This window comes from Astyanax mexicanus, chromosome 17 (assembly GCF_023375975.1).
Source record: "Astyanax mexicanus isolate ESR-SI-001 chromosome 17, AstMex3_surface, whole genome shotgun sequence".
Classification (NCBI taxonomy): Eukaryota; Metazoa; Chordata; class Actinopteri; order Characiformes; family Acestrorhamphidae; genus Astyanax; species Astyanax mexicanus.
This window is the reverse complement of record NC_064424.1, coordinates 13,575,377-13,602,465: the sequence shown is the minus strand read 5'-3', so window position 1 is coordinate 13,602,465 and position 27,089 is coordinate 13,575,377. Positions and strand designations below refer to the sequence as shown.

General features: G+C 39.1%; 2 protein-coding genes across 3 annotated transcripts in view; one reads left to right on the top strand and one right to left on the bottom strand.

The window, feature by feature from the left end:
• taok1b (TAO kinase 1b) overlaps positions 1-22,190 on the top strand; it is a 26,551-nt gene extending 4,361 nt beyond the window's left edge. The window contains exons 2-20 of one of the 2 annotated variants that reach the window (XM_022676153.2): positions 7,133-7,381; positions 8,016-8,087; positions 8,490-8,591; positions 8,703-8,748; positions 8,955-9,051; positions 9,242-9,355; positions 9,479-9,570; positions 10,638-10,731; positions 10,878-10,959; positions 11,935-12,102; positions 12,211-12,426; positions 13,315-13,449; positions 13,625-13,861; positions 14,038-14,166; positions 14,763-14,966; positions 15,605-15,844; positions 16,038-16,250; positions 17,317-17,499; positions 17,585-22,190. In XM_022676153.2, the coding sequence (XP_022531874.2) occupies positions 7,250-7,381; positions 8,016-8,087; positions 8,490-8,591; positions 8,703-8,748; positions 8,955-9,051; positions 9,242-9,355; positions 9,479-9,570; positions 10,638-10,731; positions 10,878-10,959; positions 11,935-12,102; positions 12,211-12,426; positions 13,315-13,449; positions 13,625-13,861; positions 14,038-14,166; positions 14,763-14,966; positions 15,605-15,844; positions 16,038-16,250; positions 17,317-17,499; positions 17,585-18,151 (3,123 nt within the window). In that variant the 5' untranslated portion in view covers positions 7,133-7,249 and the 3' untranslated portion in view covers positions 18,152-22,190. The remainder of the gene's footprint in view (positions 1-7,132; positions 7,382-8,015; positions 8,088-8,489; positions 8,592-8,702; positions 8,749-8,954; positions 9,052-9,241; positions 9,356-9,478; positions 9,571-10,637; positions 10,732-10,877; positions 10,960-11,934; positions 12,103-12,210; positions 12,427-13,314; positions 13,450-13,624; positions 13,862-14,037; positions 14,167-14,762; positions 14,967-15,604; positions 15,845-16,037; positions 16,251-17,316; positions 17,500-17,584) is intronic. The other variant, XM_022676154.2, reaches the window with a different exon arrangement.
• LOC103030406 (protein ABHD15) lies at positions 21,636-27,089 on the bottom strand. Its single transcript, XM_015608441.3, has 2 exons — positions 25,894-27,089; positions 21,636-23,926 (listed from the first exon to the last, which is right to left on the bottom strand). Exons 1-2 carry the CDS (start codon positions 26,781-26,783, stop codon positions 23,257-23,259), a joined length of 1,560 nt encoding a protein of 519 aa, XP_015463927.3. The 5' UTR covers positions 26,784-27,089; the 3' UTR covers positions 21,636-23,256.

The following is a 27,089-nucleotide window of genomic DNA, read 5'->3' as shown; positions in this document are numbered from 1 at the left end:
AGGAAACCAGGAAGTTTTGAAATTGGAGGTAAAAATCAAACTCTAAGTTTGTTGCTCTTGTGTGTAAATAATGTAGAAGCACTATTTTGGGGGCAGGTACCACAAAGTACAGTACCTAGCAGGTTACTCCAGTGGAAACATTACAGTTAATTATATGCTAATAGACACGTTGTTACCACTGCACTTGGAATAATTCCATCTGTGGTCATAAGCAAAAACAAAAAGTGAAAAGCATGCAGTTTTAGGGCTTGACATAAATGCTTGTCCTTCGTTGATTATTTTAATGCCTTTTTTTTAAGTCAACCAGAATTCAAGAATTCAATATGGATCTTTTTGTTTTTACATCGATGCTTTCTGCCCTTTTTTGCACAGCACATTGGGTCATAGCAATTTTAGTTTTGCTAAAGGTGTACTGATTTTTACCTGCCTCTAAATGGACTCTCATATTAACTACATAGCCAAACTAGTAATATTACCACATTCTTTCCATCCCATTATCTCCTGCCTATTTTCCTTTGTGGCTGCATGAACAGGTGCAGGTAAATAGAGCCTAACTTGTGGAACGACTTGTGGCCCTCATCTTCCGAGTAAAGGTCTTACCATATATCTTGGAGTTTTGCTTGGCTTTGTTTAACAGGAAGTGTGTGGAGGACTTAAGTCTGTATCATTGATCGCATAACTGTTGTGTTGTGATGGTGCAGTAACATTTAACCTCTCCTAGGTGTTTTCATTTTTTAAATCTGATTTATCCTAATTACATTTGAAGCTATTCATCATAATGCACAATCTAAACACAAAAAGATAAGCTTTTAAAAATATATAAATTTAGCCAATTTAATTAAAAATACTGCATATCACCCACTTCACCCATTTATGTTTTACGTTTAAGAGTTAAAATTTCTTTTTATAGGCACCTTAAAAAACATTTATATAGGCACCTTAAACAAAAAAAAAAAACTATATGCTTATTTGTTAAAAGGCCTCATCACCTGGCTGTGTTTATTGTTTTCAGCTCATGCCTGGGTGACCAAAAAACAATGTAGAAAAGATGATTAAATCCATATTGTCTATATTTTTCAAGACCGATTTGTTGAGATGGTATTTTTGGTGCTTTTTGTCATGAATGAAAAAGAGGGAAAAACACAAGCGATACAATACTCATTATTTATAAATGAGCACATTGTCTTTCTTTTTGGGTTGGACACTAATTATTAGAATCTTTATTATAATGGCTTAGTTTGGATTTGTTTTTGCTGTAAATGTAAAATAAGAATTATTGTACTGGTTCTTCTGCGTTGTATTATTACAGTGTAATGTGTTGAGTTTCACCAATAAGAGTTGAATGTGTTTAATTGAAATCTTTAGTTCCGTCTTAAATGCTGATAGTCAAAATGAAACTAAACAGAAAACGTTTCTTTAATTTCTTATTTTTTTCTGAACCAAAACAGCAGGTGTTAACTAGTCTTTACTAAATTGAACAAATAACTAATTTATAAGATTTTTTGGCCAATCATGTTTACTTAGTAAGTACTGCGTTTTTGTCTGTCAAAAATATTGTGATGCGTTTGTGACTAAGCTGCACACAGTTTGGTTGGTCCACACTAGTGTTGTTTCTGCCAGTTGTGCTTGTTGAATCATCATTACTGGATAGCCACAGGAGAACTGAGAATCATTGCGCAAGGAGGGAAAGAAAATAGAGTAAAGTGTGCAAATGGCACATTAAAAACAGCCAGATCTTATTTTTTAAACACTAGAGTTTTATCACCGTCAGTGGGCATAAATCCCTTTTTTGTTATTTGATTGTCACAGTTTTTAAATTGTCCAGTTTTTTCTAAATGTTTCATTTATATACTTTAATTGTTCCTTTAATTTAATTGTTTAGTACGGTGGCCGAGAAAGCCCAGCGCATTGCAAATTGAAAAGCGCTGCAAAAGCACAAAACACATCCATCAAAATTACAACACAGGCGCAGCAAATAGAAAAACGCGCTGCAAATACAACCACAACACAACGGAAGTGAGTCACAACACAACGGAATTTTCCCGGGGGACCTTAAAAGATGCTGTGTTAGCTGTATACAAAGGACAATAAGTGGCAAACAAGCTTCTGAAAAGTAAGTTATGTTTATTACCTGTGATTACCACGGTTGTGTGCATATTATTAAAAGTTCTGCTTCACAAAACGCCTTGTTTGACACTTATTGTCCTTTGTACACATAGTGAAGTCCGAGACGTTACTGAAGACGCAGCTTAGCTGGTACAGCATCTTTTAAGGTCCCCGGGAAAATTTCGTTGTGTTGTGACTCACTTCCGTTGTGTTGTGATTGTATTTGCAGCGCGTTTTTCTATTTGCTGCCCCTGTGTTGTAATTTTGATGGATGTGTTTTGTGCTTTTGCAGCGCTTTTCAATTTGTACTGCGTTGAGCTTTCTCGTCCACCGTAGTTTAGTGCACAAATGTTTACTTTTTATATTTAATTTTCCAGCACCAAGCTGTTTTCATTTAAATGCATTTAAAAGTAAAAAAGACAGCTTTTAAAATATATAAAATAATAATGTTTTTTGTTTGTTGCAGTTGTTATATTTTTACAAACAGTTGCTATCTTCATAGTGGGTTCAAGTGCAGATTTCTTTGTCTTGGTTTGTCTGGGTAGCTTTTTGGTAGACTTCTAGCAATAGCAGTTTTAGGTGCTTTACATTTCTAAACAAGAAAGGTTGAATTTATGTGCTCCACTACAGCAGTGCCACTGTAAATCTTTCTTAGATTTTACAGCAAGTCGTTCCCTCTGCTTCAGAATATGATGAAATGTTATGAAATCACAATTACAAAACTCTGCTTTTAAAGGCCTTTTTTTAAATATCAATAACGGGTACAAACAAAGACATATTAAAACCACAGAGCCCAGCAGAGTAGATCATATGTGACTTGAGATTTACACAGAGAAAAATGTGAAGTCTTTTGGCAAACAAATAAATGCTAAGGCTAAGTTACCTAAGCTATTGTTACTTTCTTCAAAGAACTAAATATAATTTAAAATAATTTAGTGAGTCTTTGCATGGTTAGAGTTTTTGTTTCCCCTTTTAAAAGTCATTTTGTGTACCACTATAATTACCCTTTTCCCAGTACTATATAGAACCTGTTTTTTCCTTTTGTAGTTTGCACCCTTATTCAGAGCTGATTATAGGAATGCTACGAGAAGTTTTTTTTTGTTTTTTTTCCTGTATCTTTAGAATCACATTCGTGTTTAATGTGTGGTTGTGTGCCTGTCAGTAGGAAGACACTGAATGCCACAGATGTCTAAGATGCCTCCGTAGACTGTAAGTCAGTTAAGCAAGGAATGCTAGATAATTAAACTGTACTCTCTGTAGGACTGCACCTCGTTTTGAATTGAAGTGAATTCAGTGAGTCCAGTCAGCTGCGCTGTTCTCTATTTATGTTTTAAAAAAGAAAAACTTCTTTGGTATTTCAAGTGAAGCATGTATGGGTTTGTTAGAAGCCTGAGTTCCTTGTCAGGGACTGACAGATACAGTAAGCCATTACATACTTTACAGATGCCATTTCCTTGTTTTGTCCAACTAGTTAAGGAAATAAGGAAATGACATTTGCTCTTGGAATCTTTTTATTTCCCTCCTTTATTGATTTAATAATTTATGAAACTAGTTTACACTAGTAGAAACGCATAGTAGTTTCTTTAGTAAGGCTATTATTATTACACACATCACATGCTAAATGTTTTCGAAATAGGTAGGAGCTGATTGATTAGACTTTATTAGAATGTATATTTAACACACAAAAAGTAGAACAAATAATTGGCCCATAATCTAAGGGATTTTACATACGCTATATAGAAGTATTTGGGCACCTGCGCATTTATATTCAGATTCACCTGTCGATTTGTATGGACAATTCTAGCCAGACAGCTGGTCACGATTATTGCTACTCACTGTGCTGTCCACTGTGGGTGGTAATGTCTACTGTGATTTAATCAGGGTACAATTTCTGAAGATATGGATAGAGTAATGTTAACTTCGGAAATTCACTCTCCCAGTTCTAACTCCAGTTCTATTTTACAGCCTTACTTACACAAGACAGTATCTCACAACGTGGGATGCATCAATGTGGTAATTCTGGGCCAATGCTAGTATTTGATAAACATATATGTATATGCTGCTGCAGATACACGTAAAGATATGCAGATGTACGAAAGAAATGTAACATTTATATACCTTGCATTTTAGTTTCCAACCAACTGTATGCAAACAATAAAATAAAAGGTCTACTGAGAATTGTTTCACATTTTTTGTTTCACATTTATTTAGCTAACTGGTTCTAACATGGACGGTTCACAGCTTTTAAACCCTCATTTTAAATGAACAGGCTAAATAAAACATTATATATATTGGAACTTATAAAAAGAAATAAAAAAATCAGTGGATTTTAAAGTAGTTAAGTCAGTGTAGTATCACTTGCTCCTTTTCCAGCATACAGTAAAATAAATTAGTAATAATTATTTTTAAATATATAGGCAGATACCGTTGATAAAAAAAAAAAAATATATATATATATATATATATATATATATATATATATAGAGAGAGAGAGAGAGAGAGAGAGAGAGATGTGGTCATTTTTAAGCCATCACCTGAGGCAACACTTTTCAGTTTACAGTTTACATACTGCTGATACCGACAAGTTGGCATGTCTGTGTACATGATGTATTCACACTATTCTAATCTTACAGCTGTTGTACATGTTATATTTAGACATTAATATGGATTAAACTGCCTTAAATAGCTTAGACTTCCCAGGAAAACAAACAGACATTTTAACAAGACATTAAATAAAATAAGACTTTTGAGCATCACTAGTTTATAGGAGATAGATGGAGAGCATTATGGCTGGTGTGAAATACGAACAGAGAAATGATGAATAGTGGCTCAGTGGTCTTGTTGTGTATCAGTGACATTAGAGGTCATTGACTGCAGAACTACAGTGTTCTGCTCAGTCCGTGCATGGAGTAGCGACCCTTCAGCTTCAGCAGAGCGTTGAATGCTGCATAATTAAACTGCACCAGAGACCGAGACAAGCCTGCTCCACACTACCACTGCCGCAATACCCAACACAGTAGTGTGAGAGGATGCTAGGATTGGCTGATCTGCTAATTGTATAATCTTTTTAATACAGTATTTGTGTTGGGTGAAAATAGCATTACACTGTAATACATGAAATCTATTACTTTACCCATTTCTTGTATTGGAAACCAATGTCAATATATTTAATATGCAGCGCTAGAAATCTAGGTGAACCTTTAAAAAGATAAAAATGTAGAAGCGGGAGAGTAACGTATACGCTGCACAAATCTGTAGACCACAGAATTTGTGCATAAATTTTGTAGTTAGTGATATGTGATACAGAGATACTGTCTAAACTCTTGTTTTGGGAGACATTAAGCTCAGGTTTGAGGATTTATGGCTTGAATCAAGGTCAGATCTTGTTCTTTTGAAAGTACTGTCAGTATGCTTCGTGTTGTGTGGTGGTATGCTGAGGAATTGATAAGAGTCATGAAGTGGCTGTGTGCTGGTACACAGCATGCTTTTCGTTTCAGTGTGAATGTTCTTTTCAACTGTAAAATATATAGTATCTTAGCTTTGGCCCAAATCAGTAAACAGGTTTGAGAGCTTGGAGTGTTTCTCCGTTGAAAAACGGGAAAAAATCCAAGTGCACCAAAATGGGACCAAGAGAGTAAATACAGGAAGAAGCCCTGTGTTTTGAACCAGCACATATTTCAGTGCAATTTATGTTGACGCTAGGGTAGAAATTGTAGAATGCACCTTATTGTTGGGTCAGGTAGAGGTGTGATCATGGTCTCAGAATGCTTCAAAATTCCCTTAATATCATACTGAGACAACCGCAGTGGCGGCAAAATACGGTTCTAGAAAAACTCTACATATTCTCATTTCCGTGTTATAGGATTGAATAAATGTGTTAAGTATTTAAAATAGTAAGAAAAGTAATTGACAGTGTACTTATTGATATTATTCCTTTTTTGTAATACACATACAATATATATATATTTATATATATATATGCTTATTTCACAGTGAACTGGGGCTGTATCTCACTCATTATCGGTTCTGGCATTCAGTGTGATTTAACCAGCTATCTGAATAAATCTGAAAATCCAGTGTTTGCTTTCCAGCACTACCACCCCATTATCATGGTCAGTGTTATAGGAACATATTTTTGGGCATTTCAAATCAGTAAGCAAGATGCAGCATGATAAATAATCTGAATTGCAGCCCAATTTAATAACTAACCAATAAAGTCCACCCTCATTCTCTATGTAGAACAAGACTGACTGCAGACAAAGCTCTGCCTTGCTGCCTTGTATAATTCTTAATTTAAATGTCATCCTTTAGCCCTACAATGAACTGTACTTTTAGTATATTTGGCTGTTAATTAAAGTATACCACAGTAGAAACACAGAGCATACAAAGCCAAAATACTATTTGGGCAAGCGCTAAATATCAAGCAGACTCGTTTAATTTGAAGTAGAGGGCATTTACTGCAGGTCAATCAGCCTGGTCTGTGGTCAGTATGTGAGGTTTGCAGGATTACATAGACCCCCGATCTGCTCCCTTCCAGGACACAGCACTCTTAGGGATTATCCTACAGAGAATCTGTTCTAGTCCACTCATATCGCTGGTCTGCATGCAAGTGGAGAGTGTCATCTTTTCTCTCCATTTGCTGCCTCTCTCTGTCACTCAGACTCATCAGTGGGATAATCTCAGTGCAGTTGATGAGTGTGAGCACATGGCCCTCTTCATTTATCTGTTGATCATGTAACACACTCACTTTACAGTTCTGTAAGATGGATAATCTTCACTTTCTCCACTCATTTCTGCTGTTTTACCAACACATGGTTAGAGCAGAGATGATATAACTGCAGATAAGCACTGGAAAGGCGTTATTCTGTACTTGGGAATGAACATGGTTTGATTGCACTTATTTATGAGTAGGCTAACTAAAACTAAAGCAGAAACATTATATGTCAAAACAAATGCATGTACTGTTGCTTATTATTGTTTAGAGAGCCAGTCTCTAACACTTTCTGTTGTTTACTGTTGGTCATAGGTCCCTATGCTTACACTGCCACTCTCTGGCAGATGAGTCATCGGCGGGGACCTGCGCGTCGCAGTCGCACGGCCAGATAGTCCCCTGCGAGTGCGGCTGCCTCCCCGGCCTCGCAGCATGCCCTCCACCAACCGGGCAGGGAGCCTCAAGGACCCAGAGATCTCAGAGCTCTTCTTTAAGGAGGACCCAGAGAAGCTCTTCTCTGACCTGCGTGAGATCGGACATGGCAGCTTCGGAGCTGTGTACTTCGTAAGTGTTCATGCTGAAGACTCTCCCTGGGAGTTTTTACACCTTTAGCCCATGCATGGTGTTAAGCATTGTGTAAAATTATTCATTGATTATCTTCTCCAGAGAGTCTTGTTCTGTTGGCAGTTAGGCCTGTCCTGATAAATGTGTTATTGTCACAAGTGTGTAATATATGAATATGACCTCAATATGTTGACTGAAGTTGATATCATTTATTGTGGTTACTTCAGTGTTTTTTACATACAAATAAAACAAAATTTTAACAATCACATGGAGACCCCATCACTGGTGCATTGGCCACTATGTTCACAGGGTAGATTGCAGTAGGAAAGTTGTTGTTATTATTAATTAAACATTCATTGTTTCTAATACGGTGTAACTGCATTATTATGCAATTATTTTATTTTCATATCTGTTTTCTCTGGGACTGTATATTGTCCAATGAAAAATGTAACTGTGACATGCCTATTTGCAGTACTTTTCTGCAGGGACTAGACCAGCTTTATGTGCATTTGTTGTTTGTTTGTCTGTGTCAGCACTTAAAATAGCATATTAAAATAGAGTGCCGTTATTAGAATATTTGGACATGTAAAGTGTGACTGGATTTATGATGTGTAAATTTTGTGTTTTGCTCCAGGCACGTGATGTGCGAACCTCAGAGGTGGTGGCCATTAAGAAGATGTCTTATAGTGGAAAACAGTCCAATGAGGTAAGACAAGTTAAGATTCTCCCCTGCATTACTTAACATTAGGCAGCATTAGTCTTGTTGGTACAGTTTAGATATACTGAGCTTAACTTAAATTTATCAAAGTAATATTTTCTTTGTCTTGGAATTATTGTGGATTGTGAGATTTACTTTTTTTTTTAAGTATGAACTTGTAATTTCGTATTAGCAGATTAGTAATTTGGATATACATGAATTCTCAGCAGCCTTTAAAAGACACCAGTGTTTTTTCCTCTTTATCAAACAGTATATTTGCAAAATCATTGTTTAATAATACCTTTTATTCAGTATTGCATAGTAAAGTACATTAATAAAGTATATTTAATGATTTAATGATGAGAAAAGTATTTAATGGCCACTGAGTATGCATGTTCATCTTTTCCCTAGAAATGGCAGGATATCATTAAAGAAGTAAAATTCCTCCAGCGAATACAACACCCAAACAGCATAGAATATAAAGGATGCTATCTACGGGAACATACAGCATGGGTAATAATAGCCTATTCCTTTCTCTCACTGACTTTCATTTACAAGCACACTTTCATCACATGGTTTAAGTTTAATAAGCTCTCTAATTTTTTTTCTTTTTCTTTTCTTAAGCTTGCAATGGAATACTGCTTGGGGTCGGCCTCCGACCTCCTTGAAGGTGAGGAACGAGTTTTGACTAGAATCATTATAAAACAATACATTTATTAATGTAATATAATTGTTTCAGCAGTTTAGTGCCTACTTTCCGGTCATAAGTTTATATATGTTGGCTTTTTAAAAAAATGGATCCAAATTAAAATTTAAAACACATCTAGTATTTATAAGTGTATTTTAGTCACAGTTCACTGCTCTTTCACTTCACAGTTCACAAAAAGCCCCTTCAGGAAATAGAGATTGCAGCTATCACCCATGGTGCTTTGCAGGGGCTTGCCTACCTTCATTCTCATAATATGATTCACAGGTAGGTTTACGAGTGTGTGTATGTGTGTGTGTGTGTGTGCGACTGCGTGTCTTTACATTCCACCTCAAGAATGCTAATCTGTCTAGCATGTTGCTTGGCATACCTGAGCTATCTGGTTTAGTATTGTCATCTTTCCTGTGTTCTGTGTTCCTGTGTCTGACTGACTGTTTTCAATGGATATCATTCACAGGGATATCAAAGCTGGGAACATCCTGCTGACCGAGCCTGGACAGGTCAAATTAGCAGATTTTGGCTCTGCTTCCATTGCCTCTCCAGCCAATTCCTTTGTGGGGACGCCATATTGGTGAGCACAGAGGTTGTCTTGTATCATTAATATAATAATGCATAGTAATTCTTTATAGCAGACTTACTGTTTGTACTTTAGTGATGAGAAAACTGATCTCCTCTTATATCTTTGCACTCTCAGGATGGCCCCAGAGGTGATACTGGCCATGGATGAGGGACAGTATGATGGCAAAGTGGATGTCTGGTCCCTTGGGATCACTTGTATAGAGCTAGGTAAGATGACTGCATTGTTGTAAACAAATGTGTATTATGCTGTCAGTTTAAAGGCTGTTTTTATCAGGTCATACCAGACATTTGAAAATGCAGCTATTACAGTCAAAGCCATTTCAGGGATAATTTCAAAGCCAATAAACTGTCACTACCATTAACTAGCAAATTCTTCTCACACGACATTCTCTGTCGCACGACAGAACTGTTTAAGTATTTTGAAGAGCAGCGTGGGAAACGACCACTTTTTCGTATTTCGTTATTGTGTGACTATATTGTAGACCTACTGTACATATTATAATAAAGAGCACAATTAATCATGTTTGTTAAATGAACAATTACAATGGGCAGTGTCGGATAGCATTTAAATAGCAGTTTTTAAAACCTGCCACTACTGGTTCATTTTGTTGTCTATATATCAAAATATTGTGATAAATATTGTGTTTGTAAAAATATCATGGTAAAACATTTTTACTATATTGCCCACCCATATTGAAAACTAAAGGCAGAATCTAATGATACATTAACATTTGCATAAATAGATGTTGAAATTTGTAGTTCTTTGTTTGTTATTTTAAACTTTTAGGAGTGTATTTGTTTAAGAATTACACGAATTACAACAGTAATGGGCAAAAGTGTTTGCACCCCTGAAAAAAAATCCATGTTTGGTTATATAACTGTTTGTTTATTTTCATTGTGTGTTGGAACAACACAGAAAAACTGAGAAAAAAAGCCAAAATTGTACAAAAACTGGCACAATATCAAAATTGTGGGTTAATATTTGTTTCAAGCATGTGATGCTATTTAAACTTACTTAAATTTAAAAAACAGGTGTGGGCAATAAAAAAAATCATACCTAAAAACAGATAAAAGGGAAAAGAGTTAACTAAATATATTTGCATTTCAGCCATTACTGTATGTATTTAATTTCAAGATTTTAATGATGAAAAGCATAGATATACTAGGTGGACTAAGCATTTAACAATTTTATTTCTGAGTGTATCTTTCTGATAAAAACACTTATATTTGAAAGTGTGGGTTTAATCTTTTGCTACTTTATTGTTTTCCTCTAGCTGAGAGGAAGCCCCCTCTGTTCAACATGAATGCGATGAGTGCCTTATACCATATAGCGCAGAATGAGAGCCCAACACTGCAGTCTAGTGAATGGTAAGTGTGCCAGTACACACAAACAGAAAAAAATCCAGTAGTTTATTTTATATATAATTCACCCATGATCAGCCTATTCTGTACAAGAAGACTAAATGAACAAACCTTTACAAACTAATAATCCGTGTTTTTGTTTGCTTTCTTAGGACGGATTACTTTAGAAACTTTGTTGACTCTTGCCTTCAGAAAATCCCCCAGGACAGACCGCACTCTGACGATTTGCTGCAGGTGAATGCTGAAACTCTTGTCTTGTCTTTACTGATGTTTGATTTAATCAGATGAGGCTGCTTCCTTTTAATGTCACCCTGAAATAAAAAAGAAAAATGACCTTCTTTCTTTATAGTTCTTGGCCCTGATCATATTAAGCATGGTCAATCCTATTATATCATCAGAACTGTTTTTCCATCATAGTACATCCTAGTGTGGTGACTTATGACTCTGCTTTTTGGTTATGTCACCTGGTATCAGAGGGAAAATGGAACTAATCATTTTCCCTTTCACCATCATTACCCATCATGTTTAAAAGTATGAAACATTGTTTTATTTGAAAATATGCTATGGTACAGATGTTATTGATAACTGGTCTGTAATTTGATTAAGTTCATTTTCCATTATTTGTCTGTATGGTATTTACCATTAAAAGACTATCCATAAGTGAATCTTGCTATTCTTGTGTCACAAATCCGTGTCTCCCAGTGTCTCCAAATTCACTGTTATTGCATTTTATCACAAAGTTAAATGCAACACTGTGTGTATATCCTGTTTGTGTTTCAGATGTTCATGTTTTTGTAGTGCATTTGATTTATTGCAGATATAATATTTGAGCTGCACCTTTTGGGCAGCACACACTTTATTCTGTTGTCATGCTATTTACACTCATTATCAAAAAAAAAAGTTGACTGATTTACAATGCTTTTTGGAAGGAAGATACATTTTCCAGGAACAATACATTATTAAAAATATAGACTGATATGGATAACTCTCAGTAAGATTTATGGAGCTACACGTAGAGATGTAGCCTGTAACGCATGTGCAACACAGCATTCCAGACGCCTAGACTTGGAGTTGTAGAGGCTCCTAATGATGTCCTGTGAATATTTATTCCATGCAGTATGAATATTCCTGTAGTTCATGCAGATTATACTGTGCAACCCTACAGTATATTAATAATCTCCTTCTCAAATTGAACTTCTCTGCACACAGCATGCCTTTGTTCAGCGAGAGAGGCCAGACACTGTTTTGATTGACCTGATCTTGCGGACCAAAGATGCAGTCCGAGAGCTGGACAACCTGCAGTACCGCAAGATGAAGAAGATTCTCTTCCAGGAGGCACACAATGGACCAGCCACTGAGTCACAGGAAGGAGATGAGGTCAGGCCACCTAACCTCATCTATCCAACCTAAGTTTGAAAAGTTAATACATGTATTTGTGACTATCGATTTTATGATTGTCTGTAAACATATGTTGTCTGTGTGCAGGAGCCAGAGCATGGCGCTGGACGTACAGGCACAGTGAACAGTGTGGGCAGTAACCAGTCCATCCCCAGCATGTCCATCAGTGCCAGCTCTCAGAGCAGCTCAGTCAACAGCCTACCTGATGCTGCAGATGACAAGAGTGAACTGGACCTAATGCAGGGAGACGACACAGTGATGTCTAACAGCTCCGTCATACATCTCAAACCTGTACGTCCACAGGTTCGCTATCAGATCACTAATTTCATTTTGTTTAATATTAATTGTGGCTTAGATTTAGATTTTTTTCAAGCGGTGTTAAAAGGCTCAATCCCATTCTACCCCTTGGTCCTACCACTTAGTCCTACTTCTCTGTTTTGCACATTCACAGGGTATTAGGGTATTTTGATTCTTATTATTCTGTAGAGTGAGGGGAATTGTTAGAGCTACATGGCCCTTCAGACAGAGATTTTTCAGAAGCACTCTCAAAACAGATGGCTGAGAATCACTGGCAAGATGGCAGCAGATCAACTTTGTTTTCCTGCTATGATAAGCACTATATTACCCATAGTTTAAAGTGTAGTTACAATGTTTAATGGCATTTTTTTTCATAACAATCATGAAAACAAGTCGCTAGTATACAATTTCAGTAGCTAGCTAGCTATCTTTCCTATTCCACCTTAAACTGTGCAACTCACAGCAGTTAAGGTGAAATAGAAAGAAATAGAATAAAATAAAAGCTAATTTCAGCTCACAATTACAGAGGAATTAAGGAATCGACAATAATAATTAATTGCTGCTCCGCCAGCTCCTTTTCTGAAGACATACGATAAAGCCCTAAGTTTAGTATTCAAGCAGCAGTTAGGTTGCTGAACTTTAGTGCTCCACTGCTATTAGCTATATATGTATCAGGTAATTTCAAGGGTTGTCCCAATACTTAGGGCAAGGATTTCACATCTTCTCCCTGTAACTCTTCTAAAAGGAAGTATTAGATTAGAAAACCAAGGGAAAGGGGAAGAAAAGAGAAATGGGATTGGGACTCATTTCCAAATGTGGGACTAATTTCTAAAATGTGGTATTTTGCAAGCTTAATTCCTTTGTTCGTGTTTGTTGTCTCGTTTGTGTTCACAGGAGGAAGAAGAGGTTTACCGTGAAGAATCAGAGGCACACAATCACCCCTCTGAGCCTCCGGCAGCTCCAGCACAGCCGCCCCAACGCAAACACCGCAACCGCGAGCACTTTGCCACCATCCGCACGGCCTCATTGGTGAGTCATGACTTCTTTTTAAGTCACAGCAGGAGTAGCACCTATTTTAGTCTTAAACCTCCCATCAAATTACATAATGGAGCACTGTGTAGCTCTTGGTACAAAAATGGTTAGCAGACTGAGTGAGTGAGTGATGTCTGTACAGAATGTTAATCACAGACCATTTGCCACTCAGGTAACAAGGCAGATGCAAGAGCACGAACAAGACTCTGAGCTGAGAGAGCAGATGTCTGGCTACAAGCGCATGAGGCGGCAACACCAGAAGCACCTGATGGCCCTGGAGAACAAACTGAAGGCCGAGATGGATGAGCACAGACTAAGGCTGGACAAGGAGCTGGAAACTCAGAGGAATAGTTTTGCTGCTGAGATTGAGAAACTGGTGAAGAAGCACCAGGCAGCCATGGAGAAAGATGTAATATGCTCCCTAATTATATATTAATAACATCATTAATTATACATGTTTTCCTATGTATTCACATGTATTCCTATGAAAAAAACAATATATCATAACCATGATATAATCATGATATATCATAATCCATGTGTTTTAAATGTTTTTTTTTTTTTTGTTTTTTTTTTGTCTTAAAGGCCAAGTCATTTGCTAATGATGAGAAAAAGTTTCAACAGCACATCCAGGTTCAGCAGAAGAAAGAGCTAAGCAGCTTCATTGAATCGCAGAAACGGGAATACAAACTACGCAAGGAACAACTAAAAGAGGTTCTGATTAGTTTTTTTGATTTGTTTGCAAAAAATAGTGTTCCTATAAGCAATATATAAATGTCTTTTTTCTAAAGACATTTAGAAAAGTATTTAATGTAATCAGTCATACCACAATAGTATGACAACTTGATTGTTTCTACACTCACTGATCATGTAAGGGAACTTTGTAGTTCTATATTTACAGACTATAGTGTTGTTTCTCTGCATACTTATACTCCATTCACTATATTCGCTCTTCAATGAAAGCACATTAGTTTGTTTTGGGCTGTTACGATTGGATCAGACACAATCTAAGTGCAGTGCTGAGAATGATCCACCACCCAGATAATACCTGGAGGGCTGCAATAACCATGGAGCTATAAATGCAGATCATATAATGAACTTGCGATTGTAGAAACAATAAGGTGGTCTGATATTTGGATGCGATCATATATGTGAATATTGAATTTCTACCAGTATAAAAAAAATATATAATCCATGCATTTTGTGTGTCTTAGTTTCGTGGTTCTTCTGTCCGTAATAAGCAAAAGAAAAAAATAGTGACTCCAATTTTTACTCCACTTCCTTACATTTTTTTCCCACCATTTGCTCAGGAGCTGAATGAGAACCAGTCCACACCCAAGAAGGAGAAGCAGGAGTGGCTATCCAAGCAGAAGGAAAACTTCCAGCACTTCCAGGCTGAGGAGGAGGCTAACTTACTGCGTCGGCAGCGGCAATATCTGGAGCTGGAGTGCCGGCGCTTTAAACGCCGCATCCTCATTGCCAGACACAATGTAGAGCAGGATCTTGTACGAGAAGTGAGTTCAAGCTTAAGGTTTACTGATTGTTTTAACATATGTTTTACACTTAAGTTAGATTTTAGAATATGTTATATTTAGACACATTTTAGTCACACATCATAATCTACAGCTGCAAATAAGCTTAATTTTATTGACCTGAGCCAGTCGGTTGAATTGAATGGATGTGTTTGTGCAGGACACTGGAGTTTCAGAGCTTGGCCTTTCAATGACCACAATTCTGACCTCCTGGTTTCTTGCCTAAACTATATGTTTTTTTGCATAGAGAAAACTGTGCTTGTTAACTATGCATTCATTGTGGACAGTAGATTGTGAGTTTAAATTCTACTGCATACCTACATATCATGTCCATTTGGTGCCTCAAGTTGTACACATTCTCAGAATTGAATGCTGTGTGTATGTAAGATACAGTACACACAAAACAGTAAGGGTACTCCGTGACATTCTTTCATGTTCAATGTTATTTCGTTTGCTCTTTACCACATAGACATGTATGTGACCAGAAACATTCACAATGCAGCCAGTAGTCCACACAAAGGCATGGTCGAACAACCACTATATCTCTAGCCCTGCACTCCCTTTTGTCTGCCTTAGCCTGTAATTAATATTCTCCTGTCCCCTCCTGTCCATTCTTCCAGGAGCTGAATAAGCGTCAGACACAGAAGGACCTGGAGCATGCCATGCTGCTGCGGCACCACGAGTCCATGCAGGAGCTGGAGGTGAGGCAACTGGGCACCATCCACAAGATGAGAACTGAGCTGATCCGCCTGCAGCACCAGACTGAGCTCACCAACCAGCTGGAGTACAACAAGCGCAGGGAGAGAGAGCTGCGCCGCAAGCATGTGATGGAGGTCCGCCAGCAACCCAAGAGCCTGAAGGTGTGTAAGAGAGAGAAAGAAAGAGAGAGAGAGGTTACTAAAGAGAACGTATGAAAAATGTTTCCAAATACCAAATTCCAAATACTCATTTCCATCTCCCTTCCGATTTCTTTCTTTCGTTGTTGTTCCTGTTGTCTCTCTGTCTGTTTCTCCCTCCCCTTGTTGTGTCTTTCTGCCTGCCTTTGTGTCTCAGTCCAAGGAGCTGCAGATCAAGAAACAGTTTCAGGATACATGTAAGATCCAGACACGGCAGTACAAGGCCCTGCGCAACCACCTACTGGAGACCACCCCCAAGTCGGACCACAAGGCTGTGTTGAAGAGACTCAAAGAGGAGCAGACACGCAAACTGGCCATTCTGGCTGAGCAGTATGACCACTCAATCAATGACATGCTCTCTACACAGGCTGTAAGTGAAGGATCTAATGCAGTGGCAGGTTTTGTCTCAGTAGTTTTTTTTTGTGTGTTTGGACAAATCAAGACTGAAATCTTTTTGATCTTGGAAATTAAAATTATTTTTATCTAAATAATGTGAACCAATCTGACAGTTTTCAGGTCTTAGCAAGTCTTAACCTTGTCCAGAAAGAATTTCCAATGGTGATTTACCATTGGCAGCACAGTATCATAAGATATCATAAGATGAGACTTGGGCCCAATTCCATTTCTCACTTCTTCCACACCCTGTCACCCTCATCATTCAAAGTCAGATTTATGGGGAAGTGGATGATATCTTCCCTCTAAGAAATGGGTCATCCTTCACAAACCTGATACGTCATCAAAACAAATAAATAAAAAATTGGGGAAAAATTTTGGGAATGGGGAAACCCTACCTCTAGGCTTAAACACACAAAACAAAGAAGTAGGACTAAGTGGTAGGGCCAAGGGGTGTAATGTGACTGGTCCTTAGGCTGTGTTCAGATTTTGGCCTCTTTTAGCTGTAGTGTAAATGTAGCTTCAGATGCATAAAAATCAGGAATATTATGGTGTCAAAATATGAAGCTTGCATTGTGTCTGTCTGTAGAGAAGTATTCCCAGTAGCATAGGACTCTCTGTAGTATATAGCATTAACCTATTGGCACTATATCTAATGCCTGGTGTGAGCTAAAGGGGTATATAAAGCCCTCTCCCAACACTGAGCAGTAAAACCATGTTCTCTGGAATTATGATTATGTTCCATCCAGGACTTAGATAATGAGTTGGGGATGATGAGGTGGGGTGGTGGTTCTTACCAAACACTCTTGTCACTGAAGGCAATTAAATCCTAACAGCATTGCTCCAAAATCCAGTAGAAAGCCTTCCCTGGGCACTGGGTTAGCAGGCATCCCAAGACTTTTTGTCCTTATATTGTGTGAAGCATTTAAGAGCACATTAAGAGTTGTCTAAATACTGACCTGTAAGGGGGTCGTAGGTTGTTAATAAGGATGATTTCTGGCACTAACCTGCATTCCATTCTCACTCTCTGTCCCTTGCTTCAGTTGCGATTGGATGAGGCCCAGGAGGAGGAGTGCCAGGTGCTGAAGATGCAGTTGCAGCAGGAGCTGGAGCTGTTGAACGCGTATCAGAGCAAGATCAAGATGCAGACGGATGCGCAGCATGACCGTGAGAGGAAAGAGCTTGAGCAAAGAGTCTCGCTGCGCAGAGCCCTCCTCGAACAGAAGGTGTGTGAATTATTTCTTTGTGTTTTGTTTGTTTTTGTTTTGTTCTATAAAAGTCTTTGGAACAAATGTTTGCTGTGTACCGCAGATCGAAGAGGAAATGCTGGCCCTGCAGAACGAGCGCTCTGAGAGGATTCGCAGTCTGCTGGAGCGGCAGGCGCGCGAGATTGAAGCGTTCGACTCTGAGAGCATGCGCCTGGGCTTCAGCAACATGGTGCTCTCCAACCTGGCCTCATCTGATGGCCACAGCCACAGCTTCCCAGGGGCCCCTGGCGGCTGGAGCTCTCAGCACGGGGCCGGCTCGCAGGGGTCACACTGGGGAGGTAGTGGTGGTGGCAGTTCTGGGGTAGGAGGGCATCATGGCAGTCAGCACGGCAGCCACCACGGCGGCCACCACCACCACCATCACCACCTTAGCCAGAGCGGCTCCATCCAGCAGCCCTGGGGTCACGGCTTACCTGCCGGAGGGCCCCCTCCCTGGGGCCACCACGGCTCTGGGGGGAGCCAACGGTCAAGTGGTAGCGGTGGGGGAGCGCGGAACAGCCCTCAGGCAGTGCGGCGAACCTCGTCGGGAGGGCGTAGTGAGCAGGGGATGAGCAGGAGCGCCAGCATCGCCTCTCAGATCTCCAACGGTTCGCACCTGTCCTACACGTAAGACTGCCCACGCTCTGCCCACTACAAGCCGCCTCACACTGTTCCACGAAGCCACGGGAGAAGGAGTGGGTGTACATTTGAGGTCCTGAGGTTCCTCTGCCGCATTTTATTTTTCATGTTTCCCCCAGTTTACCTTACTAAATTCTTGCACCTTATATTAAAGGACATAGATTCTTATAGTCCTGGATATGAATGAGAAAAGCTCTTAGAAGTTCAGCTCAGCATGATGTTGGAAATGTCTACAGCACAGCGTACCTAGTAAACATTAGGTCTGTCACGATAACTATTCTTTTTTTTATCGATATATTGCCACAGAAAAAAAAGTAATTATTATTTTCATTTTTATGCCTAAGGATAATAAAATAGCATAACAATGCAACAAATATTTAAATATCTAAATAAATAAATAAAATATTAATAAAGTAAAACGTTCATGTCAATGGACTCTTCTCACTGAGAAAAACATAAAGACCGATATTGAAATTTTGCTCATATCCAAATGTACTTATCATGACAGGCCTGATAAACGTAATAAAAGTATGAGAACATTTAGAAAGTAGGGAGGGAGAGAAAGAGAGTGGCATTGCTTCGGTATGCTGAGCATTTATGTTATGCCGTTTGGGTTCATTGCAGTGCGTTTCCTCTGACAGGAAGCAAAGGATTTTGTATGTAAATCAGTCATGGGTTTTATCATGATCTTGTGGGCGGGTTGCTGCTTGAGATGACGCTCAGAATTGTAAGGAAACTTAGACAGTACCTTCAAAAATGCATCAGAGACCTGATTTTAACGTTAGCACATTTTAATTAGAAGTGGCACACGACAGAATGTGGACAGAGATATAAATCATTTATTAACGGGTAAAGCCAGTTTTTTCTTTTTATTTTGGAGACTTTGGAATCTTTTACCGCTGGGGGCCATCCATTGTTAAAGTAGCTTTAATAAAATGCACTTGATTTATTTTGTTGTTGATGCTGTGCCATTGGAGGTGAAATCATTAACAGCCAACTTTGGTTAGTTTTAAAACACTAAGCACTAATGTCCTGAAGCTTTATTGTATAGATAAAGATTACTATTTTTTTTTACGTTGTTTTTGTTTTTTGTCAGGACAATTTTTACTATTTACAATGCTGTGAGAGTCCCAGAGAAATGTGGCCGTGATGATTGTATGCCTGTGCCAGATTTGGTAATCTACCAAAGTTCCTTCATAGTTCTAATTTTAGCAGTAGCACATCGCAAGCCAGGATTGATTAGTAATGTCAAGAGACCCTTTGCATTAAAACATAGGTTTACGTTGCCATAAATGTATGTAGTGTGAGTCAGTCAGATTGTCTGTGGGTTTCCTGATACCCTGTTTGCATCTCTTTGCTTTGTATTGTTATGTAGCATCTGGATTGTGTCCTGATAAAATTGTAGCCACATGAATCGTCTGGTTAGTTTTGATTGTCTAATTTAAATGACCAGAGCATCCAGTTTTGCTGCTGAACTGCTGTTCAGTCCACCTCCAAAAATTTGATTTTCTGTTGTTTGTTTATGGCTATCAAGCCTATCAATACCAATCTGAATGTAAATGCTTTTTGGCTGTTCACACCATCTAGTTTTCTTTTTTAAAAGATGGTTTGGCCTTATTCAGATATAATCCTGATGCTCAGTGCAGATTAGGTGATTAGGTGTAAACAGGGTCTGAGGAATAAAGGGGTGTGGTAGGTCTAATGAGATCAGGTTTTCAGTTTTTCAGTTTGTTGGATGGAAAGTAAGGATTTGATTATAAGTGTGTATTGATTTGATTCAAGAAATGGAAAGACTTAGAGAGAGAGAGAGAGAGAGAGAAAGAGAGAGAGAGAGAGAAAGAAGCTTGTTGGATAAAGGAAGTTGACCCCGGTGTGTGTCGGTGTATAAGGGAATTTGAGATGTAGGGTTTTGTTTTAGACTGCACAAAATGAATGTTCTGCTAGGAAAATACTGATGTGTAAATATATAAATATATGTGTATATATGTATGAATGGATGAGTGGGTGGTGTGGCGTTGAAATCTTTCCCTCAGCTGTAGAGAGGATAATAATAATAATAATAATAATAATAATAATATTAAAAAGAAATAGACTGATGTCTGTCAGATATCAGATTCATACTCAGAATGCCAAAGTTTTAACTCTTTTCCCAGCTATGCAAGAGGCAGAAGCTTTCACCTGCTTGAAAGAAACTGACAAAAGAAAGGCCTTAATGGGTCTAATCTATTTTTGTCCTGTTCTTTTATTTTTTTCCCCCTCTTCTTTACCTTTTGGACCTCATTTGTTCCCTCCTGCCTCTCCCCAGGCTTCGTATCGTGGCAGTATGTGTGGGTTTAAAGCAGGGAAGGTCAGTTCTGGGCAGGTTTGTGACCGCTGAATGTTTTTGCTGGGTGAGTGGGTGCCGCTGCTGTCGCCCCTGCAATGCCTTTGTCACTTTCACACCCATCCCAGAGCTTTGGCATCTGCTGCCCAACATCCACCCTCAACTGAGCATTTATAATAAATGATGTGTACAAAAGTGATCAAACGAAAGAAGAAGAAACAAAAAAAAACGTCAGAAAAGCAAATATAACAGTGTGATATGTTAGAGATATAGTAAAGAGACAGCTTTAAAGTGGGATGTATAGGAAGAGTTTGTGTATATTGTACATTTTAGAACTTTAAAGAAAAAAGGAAATATAAGATTATGAAAGATGAACCCAACTAGTTTAAAAAATTAACTGCTTGAATGTGAAGACAAAAAAAAAGAAAAAAACAGCTCTGTTTCTAATAGTATTTAAAGACAAATATCATGCAAATTCTCACAGGGTTGGAGCACAGCTAAAAGACCTCTTGATTCCATATCGCCCCTGAACTCCTCATACTGACAGTGTTCTCTCTAGCTCTCTTTCCCCGTCTCTCTCTCTCTACCTCTTTCTCTCTCTCTCTCTCTCTGTCCCTCTCCACCTCCCACTCACCTCGTTCATGTTCTTTCATTATCAATATCCACGGTAAGATCTGTGAGGTTTACTTTCATCATATTACTCAAAGGGTTTCATTCTCGTTCAGAACGAGATGAAGCCGTAACACAACTGCCATCACAGGGTTGTCAAATCAATTATTTGACTTTTTTTTAACTCTGCTAAAACTGCTAGTGTCCAAGGCTCTGAATGCTTCAATGTCTATCTACGCTGTCATCTATAAACTAGCTTGGTACATGTTCTTTGGTGTGTGCATGGCATCACTGAGTACATAGCGATGTCATTAAGCTTAGTCTTTATCTAGCCTATATCGCAAGCCAACTGAGCCATTGTACTTTTTCAGGCCTGTGAGGACCTGGGCCAAACCAAGGAGGAGCAACTAAACCTAACCTAAAGAAACCACAGCATTCAGATAGATGCACCATGCCAAAATCCTATAGCCAACCTCATTTTCAGCACTCTATTGGGATCAGCAGAGTCGGAAATCAGGTTACACTAGAGCTCATCTGTTTATTACCCCCCCTGTCCTTCAGCTAAGGTCAGTCACTCTCCTAATAAGGTCCATCCTGCCCGAGGTGCTGGAGCTGGACTGTGCCGTATGTGTTTAGAAGGAGAGAGGAGGTGTGCCCCCTTGTGGAAGTGTGTGTATGTAATCCATGCAGTGTCACATCGCAGCCCTTATCATACCCATGTTTGAATGACCCTTTTCAAAAGCGTGAGAACAAGGGGATTGGGCAATAACAAAGCAAGGGGTGTGTCTCTGTACAGCGTGTGTTTACCAGTATTGCTTCAAATATTTTATTTTAATGGTCACTGTTTCCTTTTTTCCTGCTTCGACATTACCATAACAATCCATATATAACCTGTATTAAAATGTATAGATTGTGAAAAGCTGAATGTCAGAGATTACAACAAATGTATGGCTATTCATAACAAGAAAAAAATAATTAAAATGTAAACAAAAAAGTTCTGAAAACTTTAGGGGACATGTAATGTTTTGTTTGTAATTACTCCTTTTGTTGGCAGAGGGCTACTGGATAAAGAATCAACTGTAATAAAGTAATTTTAGTACATGCTGGTCCTGATATGGTTCTTTGTAGGTGGAAAAGTACATTTTATGGGATTTGCTTGCACAAAGGAGAAATCTGGTGTGAAATGGACTTTTGTTGTAGTAAAACATAATTTTGAGTACATTTTTCTAGAAAAGCTCACTTCCGTTCACCCCCAGCATTCTGAAATACAGCACTTTTAGCCGATGCTCCCAACAGGCTTACAATGCTAGCTATATGGGTATGGCATTGCCCATGCAAAGAATGTAAGGGCATTTTTTAGGGGTGTCACGATTCTTCGATTAGATTTTATTTCCGCTTTTAGGGTCACGATTCGATTCGATTCTCGATTTTCTTTTTTTTACAGCAGAGAGGCCTATGCCAGTTTTAGATTAGTCTATGATCGGTCATTGGTTTGATTCTTCAAATTTACAATATCTTATTTCAAAAGGTGGGCTTGATATAAGTGATGCAAAGTGATGCAAGTGATCTGTAATCCACCACATTAGGCACTAATGGTCAAATTTAAATAATGTAGTTAAGATATATATGTAATGCCATCTAGTGGCTTTTTTTGGTAGCAGCAGTGTGCACTGTTAAAACAGCAATGTGCAACAACACAAAAAAAATACAGAAAAAGTCATGTACAAAATAATAGAACAATTAGAGCTTTAACAAACTGAACTCTATCCTACTATAACAGTTAAACATGAAAAATAAGACTTGGTCAATGACAAGTTGACAAGTTATTTTTTCTTTAACAAAGATATATTATTAACTTTATCTGAGAGAAAGATGCTCCTTAAGGTGCCAAAACTATTAACATATTTGAGGCTAGACAAAACAACTGTTATTTTTATTTATTTAATTATTTTTTTAAGTTTTTCTTTAAGGAGATGAGAATGTCCACGTTCTCTGGAGAAAGGGCTGCTCTTTCAGTGCTTGCATAGCTCTTTTTGACTTCGAGGCTCGAGACCATGACAATTTCGATCGATTTCGATGAAATATCGAGTGACTCCCCTAGCATTTTTACACCTGTTTAAAAGGCGTTTGACCTTCCACCACTGTCCTCTACAGTACATGTACACTCAGCGAGTGTATGATCTGTTCCAAGTGAACGTGTTCTGCTCTTCTTCAAAAGGAACCAGTCCTGAATGAGCTGAGAGTTGTCTCTGTGGACCCAAGACAGATCTTTCTCTCCTGATCACAACTGCTCGCCTCTTCCTGGGCACAGCTGTGCCTGTCCTTGCCTTAAGCCCTTGAACAGCATAGTGGCCAACAGATCCTTCCATAAAACATTTCTTCTCCTCCGCTTTAAAGAAATCTCCCACCACCTGGAAATATTCCAGCACTGCCTCGTGACTCCAGCAACCAGTACCTCCGGGTTTCTCCTGAATGAATCCACAGTGGCTTCCCGAACTTGTCAGGGCCAGAAGGAAGTAAGGACTGTTCTGGAACAGGGACATCGGCAGGGTCGAGGAAGCAGGTACAAGAGGGTCATCACTACTGCACACACAGAGAACAGGAACAGCCACTTCATCTGCATCTCTCAACGGTTCATTATGATCCCAGTAGCCTGCCCAGTCAGGTTTTACACATGATCTTGACCTCGGTTGTAAAGGATCATGGTCAGTTGTGTCCGTCTTATCGTTATCATGCATATTGGCTTTGCAAAACATGAGCTCCTCCATGTCTTTAAGGGAACGGCAGCGGAGGATTTTCTCAACCTCCATAATTGAGTTTAGAGCGGTTGCATATCTGTAGTTAGAAAAAAAGAACAAATCAGAGACCTGTGCTAAATTGTGCTAAATTACTGCAGATTTGTAGAACTTTTTGCCAAATATTTAAAAAAGATTTCATGGGACAGTGTTGCCAAAAAAGAAATTGTGAAGTGACTTATTGCCCACACAAAGGCTACGTTCACATTATAAACCACATTGCTCAAATCCAATTTTTTGCTCAGATTGAATTTGGCTATCCTGGTGGTTCACATTCACAAATGTAAGTGATCTGTAGCTGTGTGTAATGTGAACAAATCTGTCTCTGAAACGCCTCACATGCGCACATTGATATGTGCATAAACGTTTCCTTCTTCACCACCACCAAAAAAAACCCATCATATTTGAGAGACGACTCGTAGCTTTATAAAGGGAAAAGAAAGTGTTAGCAGCTCATATGTGGAGCAGCTTACTTTTGCTATTTTTGCAGCTACAGCTGCACAGCTGCACCAAGAGATGTGTGGGTATGAGAGATGTAGTGCATGGGTAAAAGCAAAAAGATCCATAAATATTACATGTCTATGGATCGGATACATATCCGATTTAGCACCACATATGAAAGTGACTCAAATCTGATTTGGAATTTGTATTTGGCTCGTTCACACAGCCATTAAAAAAATCAGATCTGGTAATGCCATTAAAAATCACTTCAGCCTGGTAATGTGAATGTAGCCAAGCTAAGTAACTTAGTATAAATTGTGAGGTACTATCTGGTGACAATGGTGAACATGCTCATGGCAAGGTGATGAGGATTAACAGAGTCTGGAAAGCCAAGGCTGGAAAGTGGGTGCCAGATGCATGGGACATTTCATTTTTGAAATTGTGTTGGCATTCAACATTCCTTGATCCACTGTGTTTCATGTGTACCAGGAATACCTCTAACCCTGTGTTCACACTGGTAGACAACAAATTGTTCACGTCGCCACAAGTTTGTGTCCTGTGGTTGTGTTCGGAGGTGCTTGTGCGGTCACATGTGGGCGTGTATGTACGTGGTGGGCGAACTTATAAAGCTACCCATCAAGCTAGGTAATCTGCAGCTGTCACATTCAGAATCACACTGCTGGGGATATAAAACAAAATACAACAGGAAACAAATATTTAGACTGTAGAATGCTCAGGATCTCGCGATTGGACAGAATTATTGTTGTTTAGGATTTTGCTTCACTGCATCATTACACTGCCTGGCCAAAAAAAGGCCACCACCTCGATTCAATAAGCAAAAAGGCAAGAGCCTCGCACTGGATAATTAACGCATGCGTGATTCTGTTTCAGCTGGCAACAAGTTATAGTAGCTTCTCATTTGTTAAACGGCCATGTGGAAAGGCACATTATGTGGCCGTGGAAAAGATGTACATCAAGCAGAAAGAGCAAACATCCAAGGAGATCGCTAAAACTATCTTAATCTTAAACGATGATAATCGGTGATCACTTTTGGTTAAAGCAAACGGTAGAAAGCAACACTAAGGGACTAACGGATATGTTTAATAGTGACAGTAAGAGCATTTCCACATGCACAATATGAAAGAAACTCAAGGGATTAGGACTAAACAGCTGTTTAGCCTTAAGGAATCCAGTATGGCTAATCAGCAAAAACAGCTTCAGTTTGTTAGGGAGCGTAAAGTTTGGAGGAATGGAAAAAGATCATGTCTAAAGGAGCCCAGATTTATTTTAGCTTAAAGCTGAGAAATCTCAACTTGATTTGTGACTTGTCTCCATATCACTTGCCTATATGAAGACAATAACAGATTGCTGATATGGCTCTGTTGTCTGAGAGTGTGAACCCACAGTGATCAGGGCAGTGGTAATGATCGTGTTTGAAAGGCAACAATTGCATCCTCATTCAATGAAAAAGTTACGGAACATGATTTTTCTAGTTCCTGCCTCATAATATTTTAAACATATGTGTAAAACACTGTTCTGATCACTAACTTCAAGAACTGTTCTTACCTACTAAGTTGCAGCTTGCGGTACAGAAGGGCTGCTTCATGATACAGCCATGGGAGAGGGGTCTCAAACCACACTTGCCCATGGAACACCGGTGAGATGCAGGACGCTGCTACCAGGTAAGAAGACGAGCCACACTCCCCAAGGTAAGACAGCAGCAGACCAGATCCAGAGCCTTCACTGATGGCAAGCAGAGCTGAGGAGGGATGGCGATACTGCAAATATGCTACCGCCTGCACCAGGTCAGTGGGATCCCCAAACTGCTGGTAACGTGGAGTAGTAAGCGGGCAGCCCCCATGACCACGGCGATGAAAGATCACTGGGTAGAATCCCTGTTGTAAAGCCAGGCGGCACAAGCTGAGCAAATGACGTGTGATCTTCCCTAAAGCGTTAGGGATCAAAATGACGATGGGTGAATTAATGGAATGGCAGCCTAGAGCTCTTCCTCCTGGAGGATGTTCCTTCTTGGTTTGAGCTTTCAGGTCTTTCAGCCCAACAGCCCAGTCCAGAGCTACAATACCCCCATCTTCTAAGAGTAGATTATCTCTTGTGAAGATGACTCCACCATCATCTCCTGTGGGCCATATCAAATTGGAGAGAATCTGCAAGTGAGGGTCTGTCCTTGGCCATCTAGCCTGTGGAGGGTGGGCTAGAGCTTCACAGTGCTGTTTTATGTAGTTTGCCAGAGCTGTGGGCTTGCAGATAATCTTGACTTCAGATCTCTTGTCTATTAATGTATTCATATAAGCAGAGTGTGGAAGCTTAAGGGTCCAACAGGTCATAATCCATACTCTACTCATTCCTTTCACCACAAAGTAATGACTTTTACCCCAGCTCAACAGAAAAACTGTAAGAGCTATCAATAACAGAACAAGAAGGAAAAAGCCACACATGATACAAAGAACTAGGCTTGACTGAAGTTTCAGCCTTGGTGTTTGTTCCCTCTTTGTTGGAATTTACTTTGGTCTAAAGCAAATGCCCAACTTGCCCCTTCCCCACAATGCCTGTCTCCTTACTGTCCAGATGATCAGAAGAAATTTGATCCAACAGGTTCCTTCAGCTGATAGAAAAGATCATGCACAGATGAAAGTGTCTTGACCATACGAGGAGTCCTGTCATTGTAATTTAGTCATTTTTTATTAACTGATGAACCTGTTCTAAGAGCTGCAAGTAACATAACTAACAAGCCGCTACACTGG

Coding starts and splice junctions, on each gene's coding strand:
- LOC103030406 (XM_015608441.3), bottom strand. CDS start 26,783: ATGTGTGGCTTTTTCCTTCTTGTTCTGTTATTGATAGCTCTTACAGTT. Junction 23,927..25,893: donor CGCAAGCTGCAACTTAGTAG/GTAAGAACAGTT, acceptor TTCTAACTACAG/ATATGCAACCGCTCTAAACT.